The sequence below is a fragment of the Telmatherina bonti genome, assembly GCF_933228915.1.
Source record: "Telmatherina bonti genome assembly, chromosome: 15".
Classification (NCBI taxonomy): domain Eukaryota; kingdom Metazoa; phylum Chordata; class Actinopteri; order Atheriniformes; family Telmatherinidae; genus Telmatherina; species Telmatherina bonti.
This window is the reverse complement of record NC_136613.1, coordinates 27588479-27611731: the sequence shown is the minus strand read 5'-3', so window position 1 is coordinate 27611731 and position 23253 is coordinate 27588479. Positions and strand designations below refer to the sequence as shown.

Genomic DNA, 23253 nt, shown 5'->3' with positions numbered 1-23253 from the left:
GGCTAGGTTGTGGTTAGGGATTGGAGAAGGATCAGTGTCAGGCATGGAGTTGTCATGGTTAATGGGATGAGCAATGCATTGTGTCAATGGAGAGTCCTTATGTGCAACATAAACAGCATATTGAGCTCAGCGAATTTTAAATCCTGGTAGATACTAAAGATGTATTTTGATTCCAGGAACCTTATTTTAGAAATACTTTTTTCTTTCAAAATGGATTCATTCTTTGACTTCCTTTATTCCCACCTCAAAAACCAATTGCTAAATGGATTTTTGGGAAACATCCTGAAAACTGAGATGATACTTGATAACCTGGTACCTCTGGATGGACCTTAAAGTTGTTGATATAAATATCCCATATTATCGGCATACTGACGGTCGGTATCAACATGAAAATGGATGATTGGTAATTATTGATATTGGTTTTTACTTTTTATAATGACAAAAGCTTTACACAGTATGCACATATTGTATATCAAACTCTTCAGCTCAATCTCCTATAACTGAAAATGACAAAGTATAAGAGATGCCATGTATACTTTTCCAGATATTTTTGTTTGTTTGGCACAGCTAGTTCCAAAAATATCGTTTTCGGTTGATATTGGTATCCTAATTAAGAGTTGGTCAAAATCGGCACGTTGGATATCAGTTTAAAAAATAAATAAATAAACAAATAAATAAAAAAGCCAACATCAAACATCCCTAGTTGTTGAGCTCTTTTGATTATTGATTATTATTTGATTAAGAGTTCCCACCATAGTATTTTTGCTTCAGACTCACATTTACATTTACTCTCAATTCTAAAATCTGAAGTTGAAGTTCTACAAAACCCAACAATCCAAGTCAGACATCTGCTCTTCAGTCAGCTTTACACAGACATCACCACGAGCTGAGGGTAGCAAACAGAGTAATGAATGAACGAAAGAATGAAACATGAGATGGTCGTGGCAGAAAGTAGGTTAACAACCAACCATCAACCTAATTCTCTTATGATGGGTAAGTTTTGATGTATAAATTAAAAGCCCTCACATCCCATTAAATCGTGTAAACTTAACAGACTGTTGAGTGAATAAAACTAGTCCACATTTCCGTATCTAACTCTTCTGGAAGGTGGCTCCGATGTACAGCAAGAAGAGACACTTCACACTTTAATGGGCTGTAACTTTGACAGACCTGAGTGGAAATTCAAAAGATCCATATCTTAAATAACTTGTTGGCTCCATGAAAAATGCCTTAGTGTGTTTGAATCCTTGTCTTTGGTTAAAAGTGTAACGTAATTAAGACTGCTAATTGCAGCATCTCTCATTCTTATGTGAAATGTATCTCCACCCAAGGCTGCAGCATCTTATCTGAGATGTTAAGAAGGAGCCGGGGCTGATGACACAAAGTCGCATTTACATTTATATCACCTTTTATTTACTGCATAGCCAAATTCACACTGAAGTCACCAGTGCCTTGGGAGAATTTGATGTGTTGTCTGGGAGTCAGTTTGGTTTCTGCAAGTAACAAAAGAGGCTGATGCCAATTAAACAGCAGGGGTTCATTGACACTGCACTAACGTTGGGGGGGGGGGGGGGGGGGGCGGCGGCGGTGGCAGTGATTAAGGGATGGTAATAGCTCCATCATGCCGTAAAATAAAGAGTACAAGCTGTGGCTCTACACAAATTATTTAAACATCTGAGCAGACGTGTTGATGATGAGTGTATCTGCCAGGCTGCTACCAAAGTATGTTATTTTATTGTATTTTCTTTTTAGCTGTAGTCAATGAATAAGCCACTTTTGAGATTTATTTAACTTTGCTCTAAAATAAATGTGTTTCATCCACGCTTTCATCTTACACAATCATGTCGACATGTGGTACAACAGTGGACCAGGGTCCCTTTAAATACTTTGCTCCTAGGACCACCTTTTGGCGGACACCCAGTTGTTACAGCTACCCCGTCAAGTTTTAACAACTGTTAGCCATTGTTCAAGCTGTTTGTGTGTGGTAAATGGTGTCCAGTAGGTAAAAGGGGCAAGCGGTCTTTCTATTGACATTAATTACTTCACAGTCATTGCCTAAACAAACACTGTTGTTGAGATGTTAACAGTGATGTTTAAACAAGGTCTGGAGCCCCCCCCCCCCCGCTTACTCTTCCACCAGTGGTAATCTTCAAAGGTTTTTAAGAAAGGCTAATCCACTCTCTGCCATAAGGCTTGGTATAGTCGAGTAGCAGTCTCCAGACGTGACTGCACATTTAAGATTCAGTTCCATTATGCAAATGGAATCATTTACATTATTGGATTCACTGCTGTGATCTAATCACTAACAAAAACAGTGAAGTTCACAATCCCTCTGAGCTATGTCTTGGTTCTGCATCTCAAGTTTCTGAGTTGGTGAGATCATGCAAAGGAGATTTATCTTCAACACAAGCAAAGAAGCCAGTAACACTTAAATCCTGTTATGTATAGACTTACTTGGCAATGAAGATTATTCTCATCTGATGTAATAGGGAATTAAATAACCCCAAAGAAGTACTTATAAATTTAATATAAACTCCTGGTCATAAACAAAAGTCTCCACTTGGATTTGGTGCGTAGACAATTGCTCGTGTCATGAAATCCCTGGATTTAATTAAGAAAATGGGTATGAGGCTCTTATTTGATCATTTCAGTGGGCATGAAGTTAATTAATTTCAAATGATGCAGTGAGTCAGTCCTCACTCATAAATAACCATGTTGAAAGGCATCATATGCTTGTGGAAATTTTTTTGTCTGGTTTAGAAGGGTCAAATCAATGGCTTACATCAAGCAAACAAAAGATCTTCGATTGCATAAACTACTAAAACTGGGATAAGAAGGGCCTGAAGCATTAGTAAAGCATGTACGGATAGTGGAGAACTATCATTTTGAAGGAAGAGATGTGGTTAAAGGACACCGTGAATGGCGGTGGTTGGTGATCACTTAATGTTGTTGGAAATTATTGAAGAAAAACAACAGTGGAACTACTGGCATTGGCTGTGTTAAATAGTGAAAGTAAGAACATTTGCACAATGTTAAGGGAACCCAAGGGACTGAACAGCTGTGTAGCCGTAAGCAAATCCCTTAATCAGTGAGGCTAACCTGAGAAAAAGGCATCAATTTGCTAGGAAGCATAAAGATTAGACTGGAGCAGTGGAAGAAGGTCACATGGTCTGATGAACCAGATTTAACCTGTTTCAGGGTGATGGGGGCATCAGGGTAAGAAAGTATGCAGATAAAGTGATGCAGCCATCATGCCAAGCTCCTACTGTAAGATCTGGCGTTGCCATACTTGGTCAGGTCTACGTTTAGCAACAATATGTTGTCAGCTGACTACCTGAGTATGCTGACTGATCAGATTATTCCATCAATGGATTTTCTTCTTCCCTGATGACACAGGCATATTTCAAGATGACAATGCCAGGATTCATCTGACTCAAATTGTGGAGTGGTTTAGGTGTCATGAGATGTAATTTTAAACATGGATTGGCCACCACAGTCCAGATCTGATTCCCACTGAGAATCTTTGGGTTGTGCTTTGGGAAAAGCCTTTGCACAGTGTTTGATTCTTCCTCTTTCATCATCAATTCAGTATCTGTGTGAAAGATACATCTTGTGATAGTACAGAAGCTTTTTTAAAAAAGCGACACAGTAAATGTGCAGCTAAACCTGTTTCAGGTGAATATTGGTGTGAGCTGTCTTGTTTTTTTTTTGTTTTTTTTGTTTTTTTTTTTCTTTTTGACCAGGCAGTGTATTTTTTATAGAGATGGGCTGTGTTCTTTATGGCAGAGTTAAGGTTGCTGACTGTTTCTACAGCTTTAAGGTGTAAAAACTTTCCACATGTGGAACCATTTGGCACTGAAGCTAGAGGAAAGCACAAAAGATGACGTTAGACATGTCACCCAATACAATTGCATTGCTTGTTTATGTGGCTTTTTAAAATTAGTTTTTATTATGGCTTTGAGCATTTGTTTTAAACTTCAGCTGTGCAATTATTATTTACTGTTCAATTTTTTTTTTATGAAAAGGTACATGCTCACTCATGCAGAGAATGCAAAGAAACTTTATACTTTAGAGAATAAAATAAAATCACATGGGTCACAAGTTTTCCTTAAGCCCTATATACAATTATTGAAAGGTCTAAAACTGAGCCTGGAAGTAGCTCGTCAGACAGCTGCTTAGGCTCTAGATTACCCCATATGACCTCCAGCCTCAACGTGCAACCACCAAACAAAGTCTGAAGAATTTTTATTTTCACAAGCCAGAAAAAAATCCCTGTCTGGACTCCCAAGACTTTATTTACTTTATTTATCCTTTATTTAGCCACCAAGGTCCCGTTGAAACGCAAGAAGTCTTCCTCTAAGAAGTCATGGTCCAGAAGGGAACGCAAGTTTGTCCGCATCCTTATATCATTTTTTTCTGCTTTTTCACCTGCTGTCAAGCACTGAAACAAAAGCAGTCTTTTCATCTGTGACTGATAAGTCTGCTGTGTTCCTTCCTTCGTTCCTATGTTTAAACTGACCGCAGGACAGCACAACGACTAGACTCAACCTTGTTGAAGTAAAGCCAGTGTTACCAGCACTTCTTTTTTCTCTTCATTACACAAGTGTACTTGCCTAAACACAAGTCTCTCCTTGTCCCACCCAGGTGTGTTAACTTTCTATCTCTCCAATAAAACTCATTCATTCTTTTAATTAACCAAAGACTTATATGGTGAACACACAGGCTTTCATACACACGACAAGGCAAGACATCTGGTTTTAACTTTTGATAAAATCTCTTTCCTACAGACACAGGTGTTTTATGGTGCTTGTATCCTCTCCAGCCTTCTGTGATAATTACAGGGTGAAGTCAGTCATCTTTCAGGGGAATCATTCAGCACATGTTTGTAAATATGTATGATGTAGTTGTGTATGGATGTGTTGTAAGTTAATTCTTTCTTGTGTAATCTTCAACACAAGATCATAAAATAAAACAAGAAAAGTAATTGAGTGTTTTTTTCTTTTTTTTAAAAAAAAAAAAAAATTCTTTTCTATGTGTTGTAGCTCATGAAGAAGCATGTACAACAACTGAAGGGGCGATGTACCGTGTAGGTGACCAGTGGGATAAACGGCATGATGTGCTCGGTCACATGATGCGGTGTACCTGCGTTGGCAATGGACGAGGAGAATGGAGTTGTGTTGCTTACTCTCAGCTCAAAGGTATGCATGTGAATAAGACAGGATTTAAGACACTGAGAGTGGCAGCACTCATGGCACGATAATTAGCCACTAAAATTAGAATTCCTTGAGTGAGAAGGGGTGAAAGGTCATGTTTAATGTAATCACTCACACACAGAAAAGCCAAACATGAGCCTACACACCTGCACTTTACATGGCCGTGGCTGAATTTGCAAAACATGCCTTTTAAAAGAAGACCCTGCTTGATTTTAAGATGTGAAGATAGAAGAATTTAGGTATCAGGAAAACAACAACAACAAAACCCTCAGGCTTTACTGCACCAGATCTGTGCTCGTCATGTGGCATTTCCTCTGGTCTGTCTGTTGCAGACCAGTGCAGTGTGGATGGACTGACCTATGAGGTGAACCAAACCTTCACCAAACAGCATGATGAGGGATATATGATGAACTGCACTTGCTTTGGACAGGGCCGTGGTCGCTGGAAGTGCGATGCCATTGGTGGGTTTACCATTTTACTGATTTACATTCAAAGGTCATCATATTGATTAAATTAATTGTCCAAATTCTCTCTGTGGATTAAGACGTTTCTTGAATTGATTAATTTACACAAGCGCTGCAGTTTGTCTTTTATTTATTTATTAGTTTGATGTATTTTATTGTCACACAATATAAATGTTTACGTTTTAGGCAACCCACATTTGTGTTAAATTCTTTATTTTGTTTTGTAATTCTGCATTCAGACCAGTGTCAGGAGCCAGAAACACGGGTTTTCTATCAGATCGGGGAATCTTGGGATAAAGTTGTGCGTGGAATCATGTACAAGTGCTATTGCTATGGCAACGGTGTTGGAGAGCTCAGCTGTGAGCCCCAGCAATCCTACCCTGGTAAGTAATGTTTTTTAATAATACTGTTTAGAGCAGCACGATACATCGTTTGAGCATCATCATCCCAATGTACATGTGTGCAACGGTCACATCGCAGAATGAAGGAGGAAAATTAAGTCAATATTTTGATTTGTCCATCTACAACAGGGGTGCCAGCTCCGGTCTTTGAGGGCCACAATCCTGCAGGTTTTCCATGTATTCCTGCTCCAACACGCCTGACTCAGACTAATCAGTTTATCAAACTAATCACTTGATTGGTTGTTGGATCCATTGAATGTAAGCCAGGTGTGTTGGAACAGGGATACATCGGAAACCTGTGGGGCAGCGACCCTGGAGGACCGACTTGGGACAACCCCTGATCTATGACCTGCAGAAGTGGATGGGAAGCCCATTCATTTTAGTTTACGACTTCTCCAATGTGGGCAGTGATTAATGAAACATGATGGAACATAAAATTAGGTATGGACCTAGCACAATAAAACCAAGCAATACATTATAACAATAAGAATAACTCTAAAATACAGACAAAAGCATACATGTAACATTCGCAAAAAGAAGTGACATAAATGCAGGTTAATTGTCTACAAAATGTCAAGTCATCTGCTGAAAATATCTGTTTTTATCTATATCTATTTTCTCATATCACATTAAATATTGGAGGCTTAGAAAAAAATCACTTCCTTCCATCATCGAGCAGCCCTGGTACTGTTAGAAGGGTCAGGAATTTCATGATGTTTTAGTCTCCGGTCATTGGAGGTGATTTCAGTGCAGTCGGCACAGCTACAGCTACCACTGCAGTAGTCTATTTTTTCAGTCTGCTTGTCCCAGTCTTTACTTTTTTTATTTCCCACTTGGTCAGTGTTTGCCGCACCAGATTTCGGACTTCACAAACAGTTTTCAACTGTTTGTTTAAGTCACATTGAAAATGAGGCCCTTGACTTTGATGTGAAACAGACAGACATGGGGAGGGGGTGTGATTTCCTCTTTTACAAGCACACACCCCTAGCTTTAAGTCTTTGTTCCTGCCAGCATGTGGCTCATCTCCTGTGTTGTTACCGCAGCTGCATCAATCTCTCCAGCCTGTGCCTTTGAAACCTTGACTCAAATTTGCTGCCTGCGGAGCTCATTGAACAACTGCAGTTTATTTATACATTTTGAGTAACAATCACTGCAAACCAACAAAACTGTTCTCTTAGTTTTCCTTGAAGGGAAAGTTTCCTCCTCCTGTGAGTTTTCACAGTTTGTGGTGTTATGTTTGGGTGGTATACCTGACTACAGTACTGTGAGTGTTATTTGTTTCTATTACTTTACATTTTCCCTTAATCTGAACACGAATGATGAGCTTTTGTGGTACAGATTTGGTATTTTGAGGGTTGAAAGCATTTAAATCTCACACATAAATAAAAATGACATTGAAGTTCCAAGTGAGGCTGCAAAGTGTTGCAAGTAGAAACAGCTTCAGGTTTGTCAGGCCTGATGTAAAGGAACATTTGAACTGAAGCAGGTTGACGGAGATAGAAAATGTAGGGCTCTACTCTGCCGTAAGTGGCCATAATCGCAACCATCTGTGAACTGGCTGTGTGTGTTTGTGTGTTCTTGGGCATACAAAATACAGCTACGAAGATTTAAGGGCAGCAAGAGATCCAGACTTGAGCTGAATTGGCTTAAACAGGAAAACACCATAAAAGATGGAAATGGAAACCAAAGTTAAGGATTTTTTTTTTCCTTTTTACAAGTTTTAACAAGCCTGAGACAGAGTACATGCACTGATATTATCTTTTTTTACATATATATAAAAAAGCTGTCCTCTTGTCTGTTATCTGTATTTATCTCTCCTTGCAGATTCTGTAATTTAATCTTATGAGGCATGACGTAGAGTACGCATGGCTTTCTTTATTACCTCCCCTTTAGTGTCAATCTTAACTGTGCATCTATCTGAATGTTAGAAGTGCATGTTATGTCTATGTGCCTAAAGTAAGGGTGGATGTGTACGTGCATGTGCAAGGAAAGCTCAAAGAGAGAGTGTGTGTATAACCACTGCAAGTGTGCATCTGTTTTCATGCTCCTCCTACGTATGATTCTACATAACCCTTACCCAGTGGCCTGTGGGTCTGTAATAGGCGGTAATTGGTCCCAGATTGTTTTTGAGGTTTGCGTATCTACTCGTAACTTCTGGTTAACCGAGCCACTTGCTCAGAAACTTTGATTACAGGTCTGCTATTTGGAAAAGTGGTTAGAAAACCTCAGTTCTTTATAGAAGCTACCAGTTTCTATCAATGCAGCTTAGTGCAGGAGTTTGCTCAACACATGACTTCTGTTTACATTAAATATGGATTTATACCCTTCAAAAAATGTTATTAAAATCATTACAATTGTTTAACATTTTTTACTGCTGTTGAGAATTTGCTAAGCTTTCATACTTGTGCTAAGCTGCTGTGTCAACTTGTCTGTTATTTGGGGTATTTGGAAAATTTGTACAATTCAGCCTGGGCTGCTGTGTTTTGTAACGCAGACCACAAGTCTGTCCAGAGTGCTGTCAGATGGAGAAATAACCAACAGAACTCACACCTGGAAAGCTTCCCAAGACGTCTACTAACATGCTCTAAGTGGATTTGGCAGCTATTAAAATGTTGTTTAGCTCTATTTAGGGTGAATTGAGAATGCAAATGAGGCAATGAAACCCATGTTTGTTAGATGGAAAGAGTTTTTTCAACACAGTAACTTTGTACGTGGCTTTTTAATAACTGTTTCCAACCTTTATTTTCTTTTGTTTGTTCTTTCAGCTTCCTTTACATATATTTTTAAACGTATTTAAAATTTTATTTTGTGTGTCTTCCAGCTTCTCATTTACTTCATTTGGCCTCAGAAGGATATTTCATGGCTGTCTTGATTGTAGGACATACAGCACTGTGCAGCCAGTCTTCATGTCTTTATAGATTGCCATAAAAATAGGAAATAGTGCAGCAGTTGACTATTGTTTTTGTTTTAGGTAATATAATGAGAACAGCCTTATTCTTTAACACATTCTAAACACTCTTAGGAAAGATTTCTTCTCATTTTAGTCTTTTAAAACCATTTTCCAGGCTGCTTGAAGGATATTTCAAAGCTATTCTTTAAACATTGGCTGCATTCTGTTCTTTCCAGATGATCCCACCTCTCTGCAATAAAGTTACTCTTTTGTGAGGATTCAGTTCTCCATAAAACCTGTTGAAAGGGAGTTTTAGGTCCACTTCTTGTATCACTTAGTGTGTCTCCACATTCTCTCTGTCTTTCTTCTATAAGAATGGCTTCTTGACAGCCACCCTTCCACTGGGGCCATTTCTGATTTTTGCCAACAAGAAATTGATCAGTTTAAGGTTCAGAAGCATCACTTATGTCTTATATCAGGCCTTTTCTATTACATATGATTCTCTTTCTATTTCCTAAGAACACATAGAAGAACGCTATAGATAGTTTTTTTTTGTTTTTTTTTTTTTTTGTTCTCCTCCTCCAATTTCTTCAGGTATTTTAAGGACACCCTACATACCTTGCTGAGACATGTGAAGTTTTTGGCTTATGGCTCTTTTGAAATCACTTTGCTACACAACAATACTGTTTTATACCTTTCAATTTTTATCTTAGACGTTATTAGCAGATGCAGATAAAGAATTGGGAACACATTTGTGTCTCTGCAGAATACTGCAAGTTACAAATGACCTGAAAACAATTTAAAATAGGTTCTTTACTAAATTGTAAGTTATGTGTTGAGATCACTGTTTTATCTCTTTAATTTGGGGTCTTTTTAATGCAAAGTGTTTTGTTAGTTGGTTTCACATAAAGTACAATTTCTTCGAGAAAAAAAAGAAAAAGGCCATGAAAAAGGGCCGGCCTAAAATGAGCAAAAAATCAAAAGTACTTAAAGTTTCTTTTGCTGAAGGTCACTTTAAAATATGACAATAAAATCTCGCTCCTTGGAGGAAATTTCTAAAGAGATGAGTGACTCAAGCATTTTTTTCAGTAGTGTATAAACACTTAATGTGTTTTTAAAATATATCTATATTATTTTATATTCCAAAAAACGGGACAGAAAAATCTACCAGCTTATTGAAACTTATTGAATTTTTCTGATTATTTACTCTTTTGTTCCATGAAGTTTGCTGTTTGTATTGGACGGTTCTATTTAAAAATAAATGAGTGAATAAATGTATAAATTAATGCAAAAATGTAAGAGCATTGACAACCTTTTATACAAAATGCCACTTTTCACCGTCTAATTAGTCAACTATATGTCCACATTACAGCTGCTAATCCAAGAGGAGTGGAAGAATTATACAGCACAGGGAAGTAAGACAAGAAAGTGAAAGTTTTCTTCCCCTCCAGCGATGGAAATCTGTGGTGGAATCTCACATGGACCTGCTAGTTTTCCCCACCTCTGTTTTCTGCACAAGGAAAATCAGCCTGTTGAGCTGGGTTATGTAAAGCAAGCGGGTTTTATTTCCCAGACTGTAAGAGAACAAAGCTGCTGACACTGTAATAGATTTTGTTTCTATAAATTGACAATGATTGATAACATTAGCTGATTTAATCAGCGTCCACTTCCAGTATGACACCATTAACATGGCTGCAGTGTATAAAGCATATTGTGGTGCAGCTGTGTTTACCTCTGTATGTGTTCTCATGTTCTCCCAGGTGGTCATCGTCCTGTTCAGGTGATCATAACAGAATCTGGAGACCAGCCCAACTCCCATCCTATCCAGTGGAATGTCCCACCGTCCACTCACATAACCCAGTACATTCTCAAATGGAGAGTGGTAAGGTTTCTGATTACTGCCTCTAATCCGTTGATTTAAATGTCTCTACTAGCTTGTCAAACATCTATTTGCTACCTGTTAAATCCTCTCACATCTCATCACAGAAAGACTCCCATAGTCCATGGAGGGAGGTTATTATTCCTGGCCATCTAAACTCCTACACCATCTCAGGCCTGAAACCAGGCATCACATATGAGGGTCAGCTGATCAGCGTGCTGCGGTTCGGACGCAAAGAGGCCACACGTTTTGACTTCACCACCACTTATGGATCATGTAAGTTCAACAGAACCTGATTTGATAAACTTGGACAAATCTAATTGTTACCAAGATTTTCTATTTCTTCTTTATTTATTTATTTATTTTTATTTCTGTTGTAGTGGCCACTTCACAAGGCGAGACCACTCCACTTCCCCATGTGGTTGACACCTCAGAATCAGTGACAGAAATCACCTCCAGCAGCTTCGTCGTCTCGTGGGTTTCTGCCTCTGACACGGTGTCTGGTTTCAGGATAGAGTATGAGCTCACTGAGCAGGGACAGGGCACTGGAGAGCCCACTGTTTTAGGTTCGTGCAGACACACTTAACAGTTTGTGTACAAGAGCTGAAAGTTGCTCACTGTAATTTGTTGCTATACATTTTTATTTAAAATGCATTTTCTTTCTTGTTAGACCTGCCACGTACAGCTACCTCTGTGAATATTAATGAGCTTCTGCCTGGGAGAAAGTACAATGTTAATGTCTATGAGGTTACAAACGGAGAAGACATTCTGATCCTGTCTACTTCATCAAAAACCGGTGAGTGGACACTTGTATGAACTCATTTTGTATAATCACCTCTTCATCTAGGAGGATTTTCTTTCATCCACAAGCCACAACTAGACTTAAATATGGCAATAAATGTGCAAGTAACCTACATAATACCAGGGTTCAGGTGCCAGAGCTTCAGAGAAAGTGAAGTAGTAAACAAATGGTAACTATATGTATGTTATTTGTTCTGCAGCACCAGATGCTCCTAAGGAACATGAAGTGGAAGAGGTGGGAGATACCTCCATTGTGATCAGCTGGGAAAGACCACTGGCTCCCATCACTGGTATGTTGCAGTGATCTTGTTTGTTGCAGCAAAAGTAAAGGGTGATGGTGCACCCACACGCAATGAACCATATGTTGTCTCTCCATGCAGGGTATCGTGTGGTTTACACACCATCAGTAGAAGGTGAAAGCACAGAGCTGATTCTGTCAAATACAACAACATCCGTGACTCTTAGTGACCTTCTCCCTGGGAAGGCATACAACATCAGCATCTACGCAGTGGAACATAGCCTTGAAAGTGAACCTATCTTTGTCCAGGTCAACACCTCTGGAGATCCACTGCCAGGTAAATGGTCTATACACTGTATGACAACACAGAGATGTAAAACTGAACTCCGTTGGCCTAAATGTTTACATTCAAAATCTTTGGATAAGATTTATAGATTCTGGAGGTAATGTCTTTTTAGATTTGTGTATTCTTTACTTGATTCGTTATTTTTTTAAATGTATTAGTGATGTGTTGATTTTTTTTTTTTGTTGTAATTTAATTGTTTACATTAACTCAAACAACAGCATGTCTTCTTTCAGTGGTAGTGGCTGAAACTTACCAAACACTGATCTGCTTTGCAAACATGGAGATCAGTACAACTTTTGGTAGAGTTTTGACCTTTGCTGTGTCAAATATGTGATAATGTATGATAAATGTTCATGCAAAGATGATTTATTACATTTGCCATACAAAAACCCTCTTAAACCAACTTGTGAGTCATGTTGTGGATTATTTAGTAATACATATTATAAGATGTGTGGGATTGTCCTTTTTTTCAGCTGAAAGTGAAGTCATTGGGTTCACAGCTTGTATTCTATTCAACTGGACTTACATAAAACTTATCAGTCTGCCAAGCCGAACATACAGTTGAGCCAGTCCCGCAGATGTTGGAGAAGTTTGTCAATGCTTGTTTGTACAGTGTGTGTGATGGACTAAAGATGTGTGGCCTAGTTTAGAGAGTTTTGTCATCTTTGGATCGACATTCGAAAGCCTCCGCCAATAAAAGCACTAATGATACACAAGTAATGCTTAAGCTGAGCTAGAATATTGCGTAAAAATACTGAAACTCTGGGAAACATACCAGGAGCATCTGATTGGACTTCCTGTTGCAGGTCAGCAGTGTGCACTTATTTTTGTCTTCAGTCATAAGATTCAGATTGAAACAATGGGCCCTGTGCAGAAAACACAAAGTTTAAATCCTTAAAGTGAAGCTTTTTTTTTTTTTTTTGCAATTAACACACTTTAAGTTTGGACTGACAAAAGCGTGACATCCCACCGTAATTATCTCCCTCTTTTTTTTTTTTTTTTTAAACTTTTTCCTCCTCTTTTCTTTCTTAGATGTTTCAGGAGTTGCATATCTGTGCTTTTTTTGTCTTTGTTCATCGCTTCTGTACTGCTGTCCATTCTTTGGCATCAATATAACATTTGGTTTGTAGAAATTACAAATCAAGAATGTTTCTTCAGGAACATATAATTTTATTCTATATTACTTGAAAGTGGTAAGACTTTAACTTAGACAGCTTAAAAAGTTTGAAACTATGGCACATTTTTTATATTTTTTATGCTCTTGCCTGAGCCTGTGTTACTGGTTTTTCTTATGATTTATGAATGGTTTACATATTTCTCTGCATTCAGCAGTTTTTATTCCCCACAGGTGCAGAAGACTTAGTCCAGCTTTCACTCTGAGATGAGCTGTCTTTGACATTTAAGGTTAAAGTTATTGAGCTGCGTGTTTCCTTCAACTATAAAATGGAGAAAGGCATTAATAGACATGAATTATGTCCACATATATTTTGTGCTTGAGAAGTTTCCTGGCTCAAACAGTCAGACTGAGTGAGTGAAGTGCCAAGTTTGAAGCTATGTCCTCTTAGTTACATCAAACCAGAGGTGTATAAAGTAGAAGTAGAATAAAAGTAGAAGTCCTGTCTGGCAGCTCTTTCCAACAAGTCACTAAACCAGGTGAATTTTATTCGCTCAGCTCCATTGTAGTTAGACTTCTACTTTATACAACTCTGCATCAAACTATTGTAGCATTTTGTCTTTGCTCTTCCTGTTTTTAGGTAAATGTGGACAAATACTAAAGGTTTATGTATTTTTTTTTTTTTTTTTTTTTTTTTTTTAACAGATGAAGTGGCTTCTCCCACAGACCTGCAGTTCTTCGAAGTGTCTGATAAGAAAATAGTGTTGACCTGGTCCAGCCCAGTGGGGGATATCTCTGGTTACCGGGTCACCGTGGTCCCAGTTGAGGAGTCTAGTTCCACCCCAACAGAGATGACTCTTCCTGTTGGTCAGAACTCCTACGTTGAACTGACTCACCTGCAGCCTGGCACGCTGTACCGCTTCAACGTCTACACGATTCACAATGGAGTGGAAAGTTTGCCACTTATTGGGGAGCAAACCACGAGTGAGTAACAGAAATGTCCTCAGAATACTACTTCAGACTTGGTTGATGGATGTAGTCATCACAAGGATCATTTCAACAATCAGTGAGATGTTCCAAGCAGCACAGACACCTTGTCACAGTCCTGTGGATTTAAGCTCTAATCAAGTTGCGTGATGCTGAGATCATTGCTCTGCGTGGGTCCTACCATCTGTTGTTGGGTTCTTTGTTCTTTTCGTTGCTGACTTTTTATTATGTCTTCGGCTGCATGGGTTTTTGTAGTTGTACAGGATGAATTTGAGACTGATAAGAAGAGTAGTATTACACCATGAATAAGAATGTAAACATCTCAAGTGCCTCAACTTTTGGAAAGCACTGGGGCATTATAGAAAACAGACACCTCTTCATAAGTTAGAACAGCATTTGTGAAACCATCAGTACAAAAAAAAAAAAAGTTTCCCCCAGTTTAAATTACACTGCTCTTCATCTGACAGTATTTACGGACTTCTGTTTCAGAGCCAGATGCCCCCACAGACATCCATTTTGCCAATGTGACTGAGGACAGCGCAGTCGTGCTGTGGTATGCACCCCGTGCCAAAATTACCGGCTACCGTCTCTTCCTCACTGTTGAAGGCTCAAACCCAAAACAGCTGCGTTTGCCTGCCCGTCTATCTCAATACACCCTCCTCAACCTGAAGCCCGATACATACTACACCGTCACACTCCACTCAGAGCTGGACAACATAATGAGTGTTGGAGAGAGTGCAGTGTTTACCACTGGTGAGTATCTGGTGCATGAATAAAGCACTGTTGCCACATGCGCAGAGCGAAAAGGTGATAGATTTATTCTAATTTGTTTGAAACTGTTTAAAAAGTAAGACCAGAGCACATCTTTATGCAGCTGTCTACTGTCTCCAGGTTCACCAATGGGTAACGCACCTCAGTTCAACACTGATGTAACAGACACCTCCATTATAATCTCTTGGACTCCCGTTCCTCGCATTGAATACAAGGTATGCTCTCTGCTTCTGCATCATGCAGTTATGTCTGAAAGAAAACTTGGTCATTGGAGTTGTATTTAACATTTGTATCCAACATGAAGGCATTATGTCTGGAATCCTGACTTTTCTTTGCTTGTTTCTTTGATTGTTGTTTTGTTTTTTTTAATCACATTCTGGATTTTGGTTGCTCCTATATGCAAGCGTTTCCTAGTTATTCTTTGTTCAGATATCTTCAGAGTTGGCCAACAGGGAATTTTAAGACCTAAGGGATGCTTCTGACTGGTCAGGACATGGCACACCAGAGACCTCACTGGCGGAACTGACCTCTGACCGTTACCTCTCCTAGTCTGTCTGAATGTGCCCATTTGTCTTCCAGCTGACAGTAAGGCCCAGTCAGGGCGGGGAAGCCCCAAGAGACGTCACCTCCGACTCGGGGAGTATTTACATTAATGGTCTGACTCCTGGAGTAGAGTACACTTACAGCGTCCAACCAGTCATTAACGGCCAAGCGCAAGGAACCCCGATCACCCGCCGTGTTGTCACACGTGAGTTTACAATTAATTCGACATGTCAGCTCTTTTCTTTCGTCTTCATTTCCTTTCTCACCCTCTACTCTGTGATGGACTGGAAACCTGTCCAGGATGTACTCTGCCTCTTATACAATGATTGCTAGGATGGGCTTCCTAGTCCCCATGACCCTTAATTGAACTAAGCGGTTAAGAAAATGAATGAATGAATTAGTGAATGAATCATCCTCAACTGTTTTCTTCTTATCCTTCTCACTTTTGTTAGAATTCTCTTGATATGAACATCTTTTTGTTTCTTCAGCTTTGTCTCCTCCCACTGATCTGAATCTGGAGTCCAATTCAGGCACTGGTGAGCTCACAGTGCAGTGGAATGGAGCTGGTACACCAGGTACGAAATCAAACACACATCGATGTGTGTGTGTGTGAGTCAGTGTGGAGCTAATTATTACACACCAAACACAAAGACAATTAGTCTAACAACTACGTATACCTCTCTTACCTGAGTTTCTCTAAATCCCTTTTAAGACATCACAGGCTACAGAGTGACGTGCACACCCACCAACGGGCAACAAGGAAACAGTGTGGAGGAATTTGTTGAGGCTGGGCAGAACTCCTGCACCCTGGAGAATCTCAGCCCAGGCGTGGAGTACAACATCAGTGTTGTAACTGTGAAGGACGACATGGAGAGCACTCCTGTGTCTACTGTCATCACACCGGGTATGTTTCTGAAAGTTGGGATGTGGGAATCATCTTTTTTTTTAATTTTTTTTTTTTAAAGTCCTTTGCACAATTCAGTATAGATTCAGTCAGAGTAAGCCAGGTGGGAAGTGTGAGTAAATATGCTAAAATAACAGCTGAAATGCTACATACATTTGATTCATGCTCACTCTTCTTTTCTCCCTTTACATCTGATTCTTTGTAACACTAATGCTTCAGTAGATTTAATATATTAAGAACGTTCAATGAAGACATTTCATTGAATAACCTAATTGAATGTAGATGTATGAGCAGAAACTCTTCCATCAGTGTTGATTATATGATATGTTGAATATATCAAGCTGCTGGAAGTACAGTTTCCAATACTCGGCTTAACCACTGCCTTTTGGGTGTCCAAACCCGTTTCTTTTTGTCCGCCTTTGCCTCTTTTTTTTGTTTGTTTGTTTCTCCTCTTCTTTTCCCTCCCAAATCCTCTTTCCACCCATTCAGAGGTGCCACAGGTGACTGACCTGAGCTTTGAGGATGTGAGTGACACCACCATCAGTCTCCGGTGGTCACCACTCAAGACCACAGCCGTCACTGGTTACAAGATCACAGTGGTCGCAGCCGGCGAGAGTGTCCCCATCTTTGAAGACATGGTCATGCCATCCACCGGCCACTACACGGTCTACGGGCTGGAACCTGGCATCGACTACGACATTAGCGTGGTGACCGTGACGGAGAGCGGCGAGAGCGAACCCACCGTTCTGACTCAGCAGACCTGTAAGGGTTCTTACCATAGAAAAGAAAATAGTTAGAAATGTGTGTGTCAAAATGATATAATCTGGCTCTTAGTAACGCTGTAACAAGGCTCCTCAAACAAAACTCCTTAGGTGTGATGTAATTGTTTTGCATGCTGCGTTGTCACTTTAATAAGACCCCCTGTCTCGGCGTACGCGTGGACCATCTGGTTTTAGTTGAGAGGTTTTTATCATACGAAGGCTTATTTTGCCACCCAGGGAAAATTCTGCTTGTTCTTCAGCTTTTAAGATCTTGTAAAATTTCAGGCTCACACATAAAACACAGACTATTGCCTTTTCAGGGACGACAATGTTGATGTTTCTTTCTTGTATTCTTACTGTAAAAAGTCTTACTGATCATATGTTGCCGTTTGGATAAACCTGACTCAAGCTGCTCTCTTCTAATAGCCGTACCAGCGCCCACCGATATAGGGTTCGGCCTAGTCACACCAGACACGATTGAAGTTACCTGGGTTTCTCCTCAAGTCCCAAATATTGCTGACATTAACAGCTTCCTCGTCAGGTATGAGAAGATCATATTAAACTTGGAGAGTGTTTCATTATTTTTCTCATTCCGTTGTTAGTTTGACTGTTCATTTATGTGAACATGCTGCTGTTTGCTGAAAAGGTATCACCCTATCGATGATGAAGATGAAATGACAGAAACCAGCGTAGGAGGCGGGACAAACAGTGTGGTGCTGAGAAGTGAGTGACTGCAAGTATTATTGACTCACATTAGTATATATACACAGAAGGATCACTATAATTTTGTTTTCATTGTCTTTCCCATCTGCAGATTTGCTGCCGAACACAGAGTATCTTGTGAGTGTTGTGTGTGTCTATGAGCAGAGAGAGAGCTCACCTCTTGTTGGTACCATGAAAACAGGTAATTTGAGAGATCAGTATAGTTTCCATTTCCAGAATATGATTTTATCTTTTGTTGTCCAGACCTTTGACCATCTGTCTCTATCCTCAGCTCTTGACTCGCCGGTTGGCCTCCGTTTCTCTGAAATCTTAACCAACTCCTTCACCGTCCACTGGTTCGCCCCCCAGAGCAAATTCACTGGGTACCGCATCCGGTACCAGATGGTGAGTGGTGGGAGAACCAAGGATGAGAGACTGCCCCCATCAAGGAATCACTTTACTCTAACAGGACTCACTCCAGACACAGAGTACTTGGTCAACATCTTCGCTGTGAGCGGGACACAGGAGAGCCTGCCACTCAGTGGAAAACAGAAAACAAGTATAAATACATTTAATATTTGATTTGTTTAGTTCACTCATCACAGTGACACCAACATGTTCTTTCTCTTTTTTAATATTTTCTGTGCTCTCTCTAGTTTCTGATGCTCCCACAGACCTGGAAGTGCTGGACTCGTCGCCCACGAGCATCACAGTCCGCTGGGCTGCCCCACCGGTCACAGTGCGTTACTACAAGATAACTCATGGAGAGTCAGGTAAATCAATGATAGACTGATTTGCTTTAACAGAATCTTTAGTTGACTTTTTTTGTGCATTTTTCATTAAGTGGTCATTTGTTGGCTATATTTTGCATTTAGAAATAAAAAATAATTTTATTTGTACTGAATCTTTTTCAGCCCTTTTCTTTTACATGTTAGTTTAATTCATTATTAGCATATTATTATTAAAAAGCATTATTGGTATTCACACACTCACTCTTCTCCCAGGAGGTGACAGTAATCCCAAGGAGTTCACCGTGCCCGGCTCTCAGTCCACAGCTACCATCAATAACTTGAAACCTGGCACTGACTACACAATAACTGTTTACGCTGTGACTGGCAGGGGCGATAGTCCCGCATCCAGCATCCCAATCTATGTCATGCACAAAACTGGTAGGCACTTGCTGCGCATTTTACAGAAGATTACAGTGTCCCTGTGATTGTGCTGGATTTTATTCCTTCAACTGTTCTTTGTTTTAACTAGGTGTCAGCTCTCCCTCTGAAATGGAGGTGACAGATGTGAATGATAACAGCATCACAGTGAGATGGAGCCCAGCTCAGGGTCCCATCAAGGGATACAGGCTGACTGGCGTCCCCAGAAATGGAATAGGACCTTCTTTCACTGAAGTGGTAGCTCCAGGTATGGTCTTTAAGTTCTTACTTTGTAGTTTTGTTGTTGTTATTTCTGTGTGTGGGCCGTTGAGTTACATTATTTAAATGCTTTTGCTTCACCTTTCCCCAACAGACCAGACAGAGATGACCTTTTCAGGTTTGATGCCTACAGCAGAATATACATTCAGCGTGTACGCTCTTGGACAAGATGGTGAAAGCCCTCCAGTTGTGGTGAATGCTGTAACAAGTAAGGCTCTCTCTATAAAACAGATGCATGTATTGCTAAAGAAGCACAAATAAAATCCTAACAAATCTTTTACCTCTGTTGCCCTTTTATCTCTCCTCTGTTTAGATGTAGACCATCCTAAGGACCTTACCTTCTCAGACATCGATTCCACCTCCTTGCGGATTACTTGGGACAGTCCTGAGGGAGTTGTCACATCTTACCGGGTTTTCTATTCAAGTTCAGAGGAGGGTGAAAGGGAGCTGCTTCCTGCTCCCAGAGGAGATGCCGAGTCCACTATTATTTATGGTCTCCAGCCCGGCACTGAATACACTGTGAAGGTCATTGCCATGCATGATGACACTTCTAGTACACCACTGGTTGGGACACAAGCCACAGGTAAGGAAGTTTCCATATCCAATACATTTGTTTTACATCATGGGGCATGAGGAAGAAGATGTCAGAAAAATATATCAAAATATCGCAATATTTTGTGTGGCAATATTTGATCGATATTCAAAAGTACTGTATCGATTTTATCAACCGATCTTTACTGATGAGGCACATTTTCATTTTATTCATCTCGTACATAAAGTTCAATGTCTTCATTTTTTCTGCAGTGAAATGTACATATTCTCTTCTTATTCAGTAAGCTGTTGTCAAGCCAGCAACAGCGTTAAGTGTTTACTACTAGTAAAGAAAAATGACAATATATTGTCTTGCTTGTAGTATCCTGATATATCGCGATATATCGAATTGGTGGCCTGTATTGTGATACATGTTGTATCGCCAGATTCTTGCCAATACACACCCCTAAGAGATAGTGTACAACCTAAAAACAGTTTCCCCCAGTCCAATACTAGGTAACACACAGTCGAGTTTCATTTATCTTACGAAGTTCCTTCACCTTTTTTTTCCCCCCTTTTCTTCTCTCCAGCAATCTCGCCTCCTGCTAACCTCCAGTTCTCCCAGGTTGGCCCCACGTCTTTCACTATGCACTGGACTGTGCCGGGTCAGGAAAATCGCATCACTGGCCTCCCAGGCCTCACCGGCTACCGTGTAGTGGTGAACCCAAAGAACAAGAGCGGACCCACCAAAGAGATCAACCTGGCCCCAGACACGACTGAAGCACATATCTCTGGACTCATGGTGGGCGTGAGAAAAATCCAGTCACAGATACCTAAACTGCTTTATATCAGACTTGTGACAGACATCCCTGTTTACCTGACCATATCACACTGACTTCTCAGTTAGCTGAGAAAGATGTGCAGATATAACCAATACAAATTATTGCAAATAATTTGATTGGTTTATTGTGTAAATGTTTTTTGTGTTTATATTTAGATCAATATAAAGTTTCCATGTCGGTGCATTTTCATGTATTTTGGTTAGCAGTCGCTCATGGAAGTCTCTACAGTTCAAAATAAGTCAAAAATGGATGCTTATACATGTTAATACCATAGAAAAACTTAAGATAGGTTGTCTAGATATTCGGCCTCAGTTCTGTTGAGTGTAACAGTTTTTATTTTCTCCCTTTAGATTGCAACAACTTATGAAGTCCATGTTTATGCCTTAAAGAACTCTCTGACCAGCAGGCCAGTCCAGGGAGAGGTTACCACTCTGGAGAGTGAGTGTTCAACTCAGACATTTTGATTAACTAATGAATAGTTTTAGTGTCTAACTTCTTTACATTTCTCTGACACTTATCCACTTAAAGATATCAGCCCCCCTCGGCGTGTACGCATCTCTGACGTGAACGATTCCTCCATCACTCTGACCTGGCGGTCCAAGACAGACACCATTTCTGGCTTCCTTATTGAAGCCACACCCACCTCCTCTACTTCAGGTTACATACCCATTCAAAGGACAATCGGTCCTGACTCACGTTCGTTCTCTGTTACAGGTAAACAAAAATACATAAAACCAAAACCTGCATCTGTAAAAGAAGATAAGTAAAAATAGCGTGTTATACTTTCAATTAACACACCTGTCTCTCCTCATGTAAGGTCTGGAGCCTGGCACCACTTATAAGATCAGTGTGTATACATTGAAGGGCAATGGACGCAGTGTACCTCTCACACTCACTGCCACCACAGGTAAGCAACACACTCCTACATACAGTCTCACTCAGGATATATATCTGATTTATGAATATTTATACGGCATAGTACGATGATACAACAAAGATCAGTATAATCCGTGTGTGGTATTCTGCAATATTACAGTTAATTACAATTGATGCTCAACTTTATTGACACATCAGGTTTTAGACACAACTGTAACCCATATCAGACTGCACATCACTGCTTAACACGGTCCTATTTATAAGTTTTACCACTCACGAGGAAACACATTATCATGGTTATATCTGTACCATGCAAGTGCATCCTGGGTCTCTTCATGAAGCAGCTCTTCTATGATGTTTAACAGAATTTGAAATTGGTTTTATTTTCCCACGATTACAGTACAACTGTCTTGCACCACACATTTTTTTAACAATGGATATAACTTCAAAGTTACAACCCACATCATTGTGTGTTGTTTTTCTAATAAAGATTTAAGTTTAATAGAATGTTTCCACACAGACATTGCATCGAACCTCTGAATACAGCTTAATATTATATTGCAAACTTAAAACTTTCAATGAGTGTTAGTGGTGACAATTGATTCATGCTATGTGTCTGCTTTGCATCTGGCTTCTTGTTTTTGTTATTTTAAAATGGAGAGAAAAAAAGGATATATTTAAATGCATCCAAGTCTGGTCATTAGTTAAAACCCACGGTTTGTTTTCCTTCATTTGTTTGTTTTCCAGCACAACCGCTTGTCATCCCACCCACCAATATCCGCTTCACCTCCCTAAATCCTACCAGCATTTCATTTATGTGGGATCTGTCTCGCAGTCCAAAGGTCACTAGCTATTATGTCACCTATGAGGAGGCTGGAGGGTTGCCTAAAGAAGTTATTCCTAGACCCCATGCAAGCCAGAGCTTTGCCACCATTGATGGTGAGTGTTTAAACAACCAAACGATAAATACACACTTTTAAAATATGTGCTGTGAACTTTTCCTAACTTGTTTTTATTGGATCTTAGGACTGAAACCAGGAACAGAGTATGTGATTAAGATTGTAGCTCTGCAGAACACTTTGAGAAGCACACCTCTAGTGGGCAAAGCCAGAACCCGTAAGTGTAACCAGTTAGACATTTCAATCACTGGATAGTAATACACAGTAATTTACTAATATGTGTTAAATGTTGAAGTCACTGATAAATGTTGAAAGGCACTTTATTTTGTTTTTCTTGCTCAGACTTAGTTTTGTGCTTAGTTTTCATGCTGATATATAGGGAAAAAAAACAAACAAACCACACAATAGGCAATAGCTTAATATTTGCTGGGAAAAAAACTTTTAGATTAATACTGTGTCTCCCTCTAGTGGCTACCAGTTTGTATAACAGCTTCCTTTTTCAAACCATTTATGTTTGATTAAAAATCATGATAGTTAAAAAAAAAAAAAAAAGCCACTATATAGAAATTATTATTATTATTATTATTATTATTATTATTATTATTATTTACCTTTCATGTTTTTTATGAAAAGGTATATGCTCACTCATGCAAAGAATGCAAAG

The 23253-nt window shown here is 39.6% G+C and overlaps 1 protein-coding gene across 1 annotated transcript in view; it reads left to right on the top strand.

The window, feature by feature from the left end:
• The window catches only part of fn1a (fibronectin 1a), a 34052-nt gene that overhangs the window by 5637 nt on the left and 5162 nt on the right, over positions 1–23253 (top strand). Inside the window, exons 10-40 of the mRNA XM_079254358.1 lie at positions 5043–5198; positions 5546–5674; positions 5917–6060; positions 10729–10850; positions 10955–11123; positions 11228–11413; positions 11518–11643; positions 11849–11938; positions 12029–12223; positions 14052–14330; positions 14823–15086; positions 15225–15319; positions 15684–15852; positions 16136–16222; positions 16360–16551; positions 17041–17313; positions 17739–17853; positions 17959–18035; positions 18127–18216; positions 18307–18573; positions 18671–18787; positions 19019–19183; positions 19275–19430; positions 19536–19649; positions 19755–20024; positions 20563–20774; positions 21165–21252; positions 21343–21528; positions 21632–21721; positions 22438–22629; positions 22717–22806. Coding sequence (XP_079110484.1) covers positions 5043–5198; positions 5546–5674; positions 5917–6060; positions 10729–10850; positions 10955–11123; positions 11228–11413; positions 11518–11643; positions 11849–11938; positions 12029–12223; positions 14052–14330; positions 14823–15086; positions 15225–15319; positions 15684–15852; positions 16136–16222; positions 16360–16551; positions 17041–17313; positions 17739–17853; positions 17959–18035; positions 18127–18216; positions 18307–18573; positions 18671–18787; positions 19019–19183; positions 19275–19430; positions 19536–19649; positions 19755–20024; positions 20563–20774; positions 21165–21252; positions 21343–21528; positions 21632–21721; positions 22438–22629; positions 22717–22806 — 4905 coding nt within the window. The remainder of the gene's footprint in view (positions 1–5042; positions 5199–5545; positions 5675–5916; positions 6061–10728; positions 10851–10954; positions 11124–11227; positions 11414–11517; positions 11644–11848; positions 11939–12028; positions 12224–14051; positions 14331–14822; positions 15087–15224; positions 15320–15683; positions 15853–16135; positions 16223–16359; positions 16552–17040; positions 17314–17738; positions 17854–17958; positions 18036–18126; positions 18217–18306; positions 18574–18670; positions 18788–19018; positions 19184–19274; positions 19431–19535; positions 19650–19754; positions 20025–20562; positions 20775–21164; positions 21253–21342; positions 21529–21631; positions 21722–22437; positions 22630–22716; positions 22807–23253) is intronic.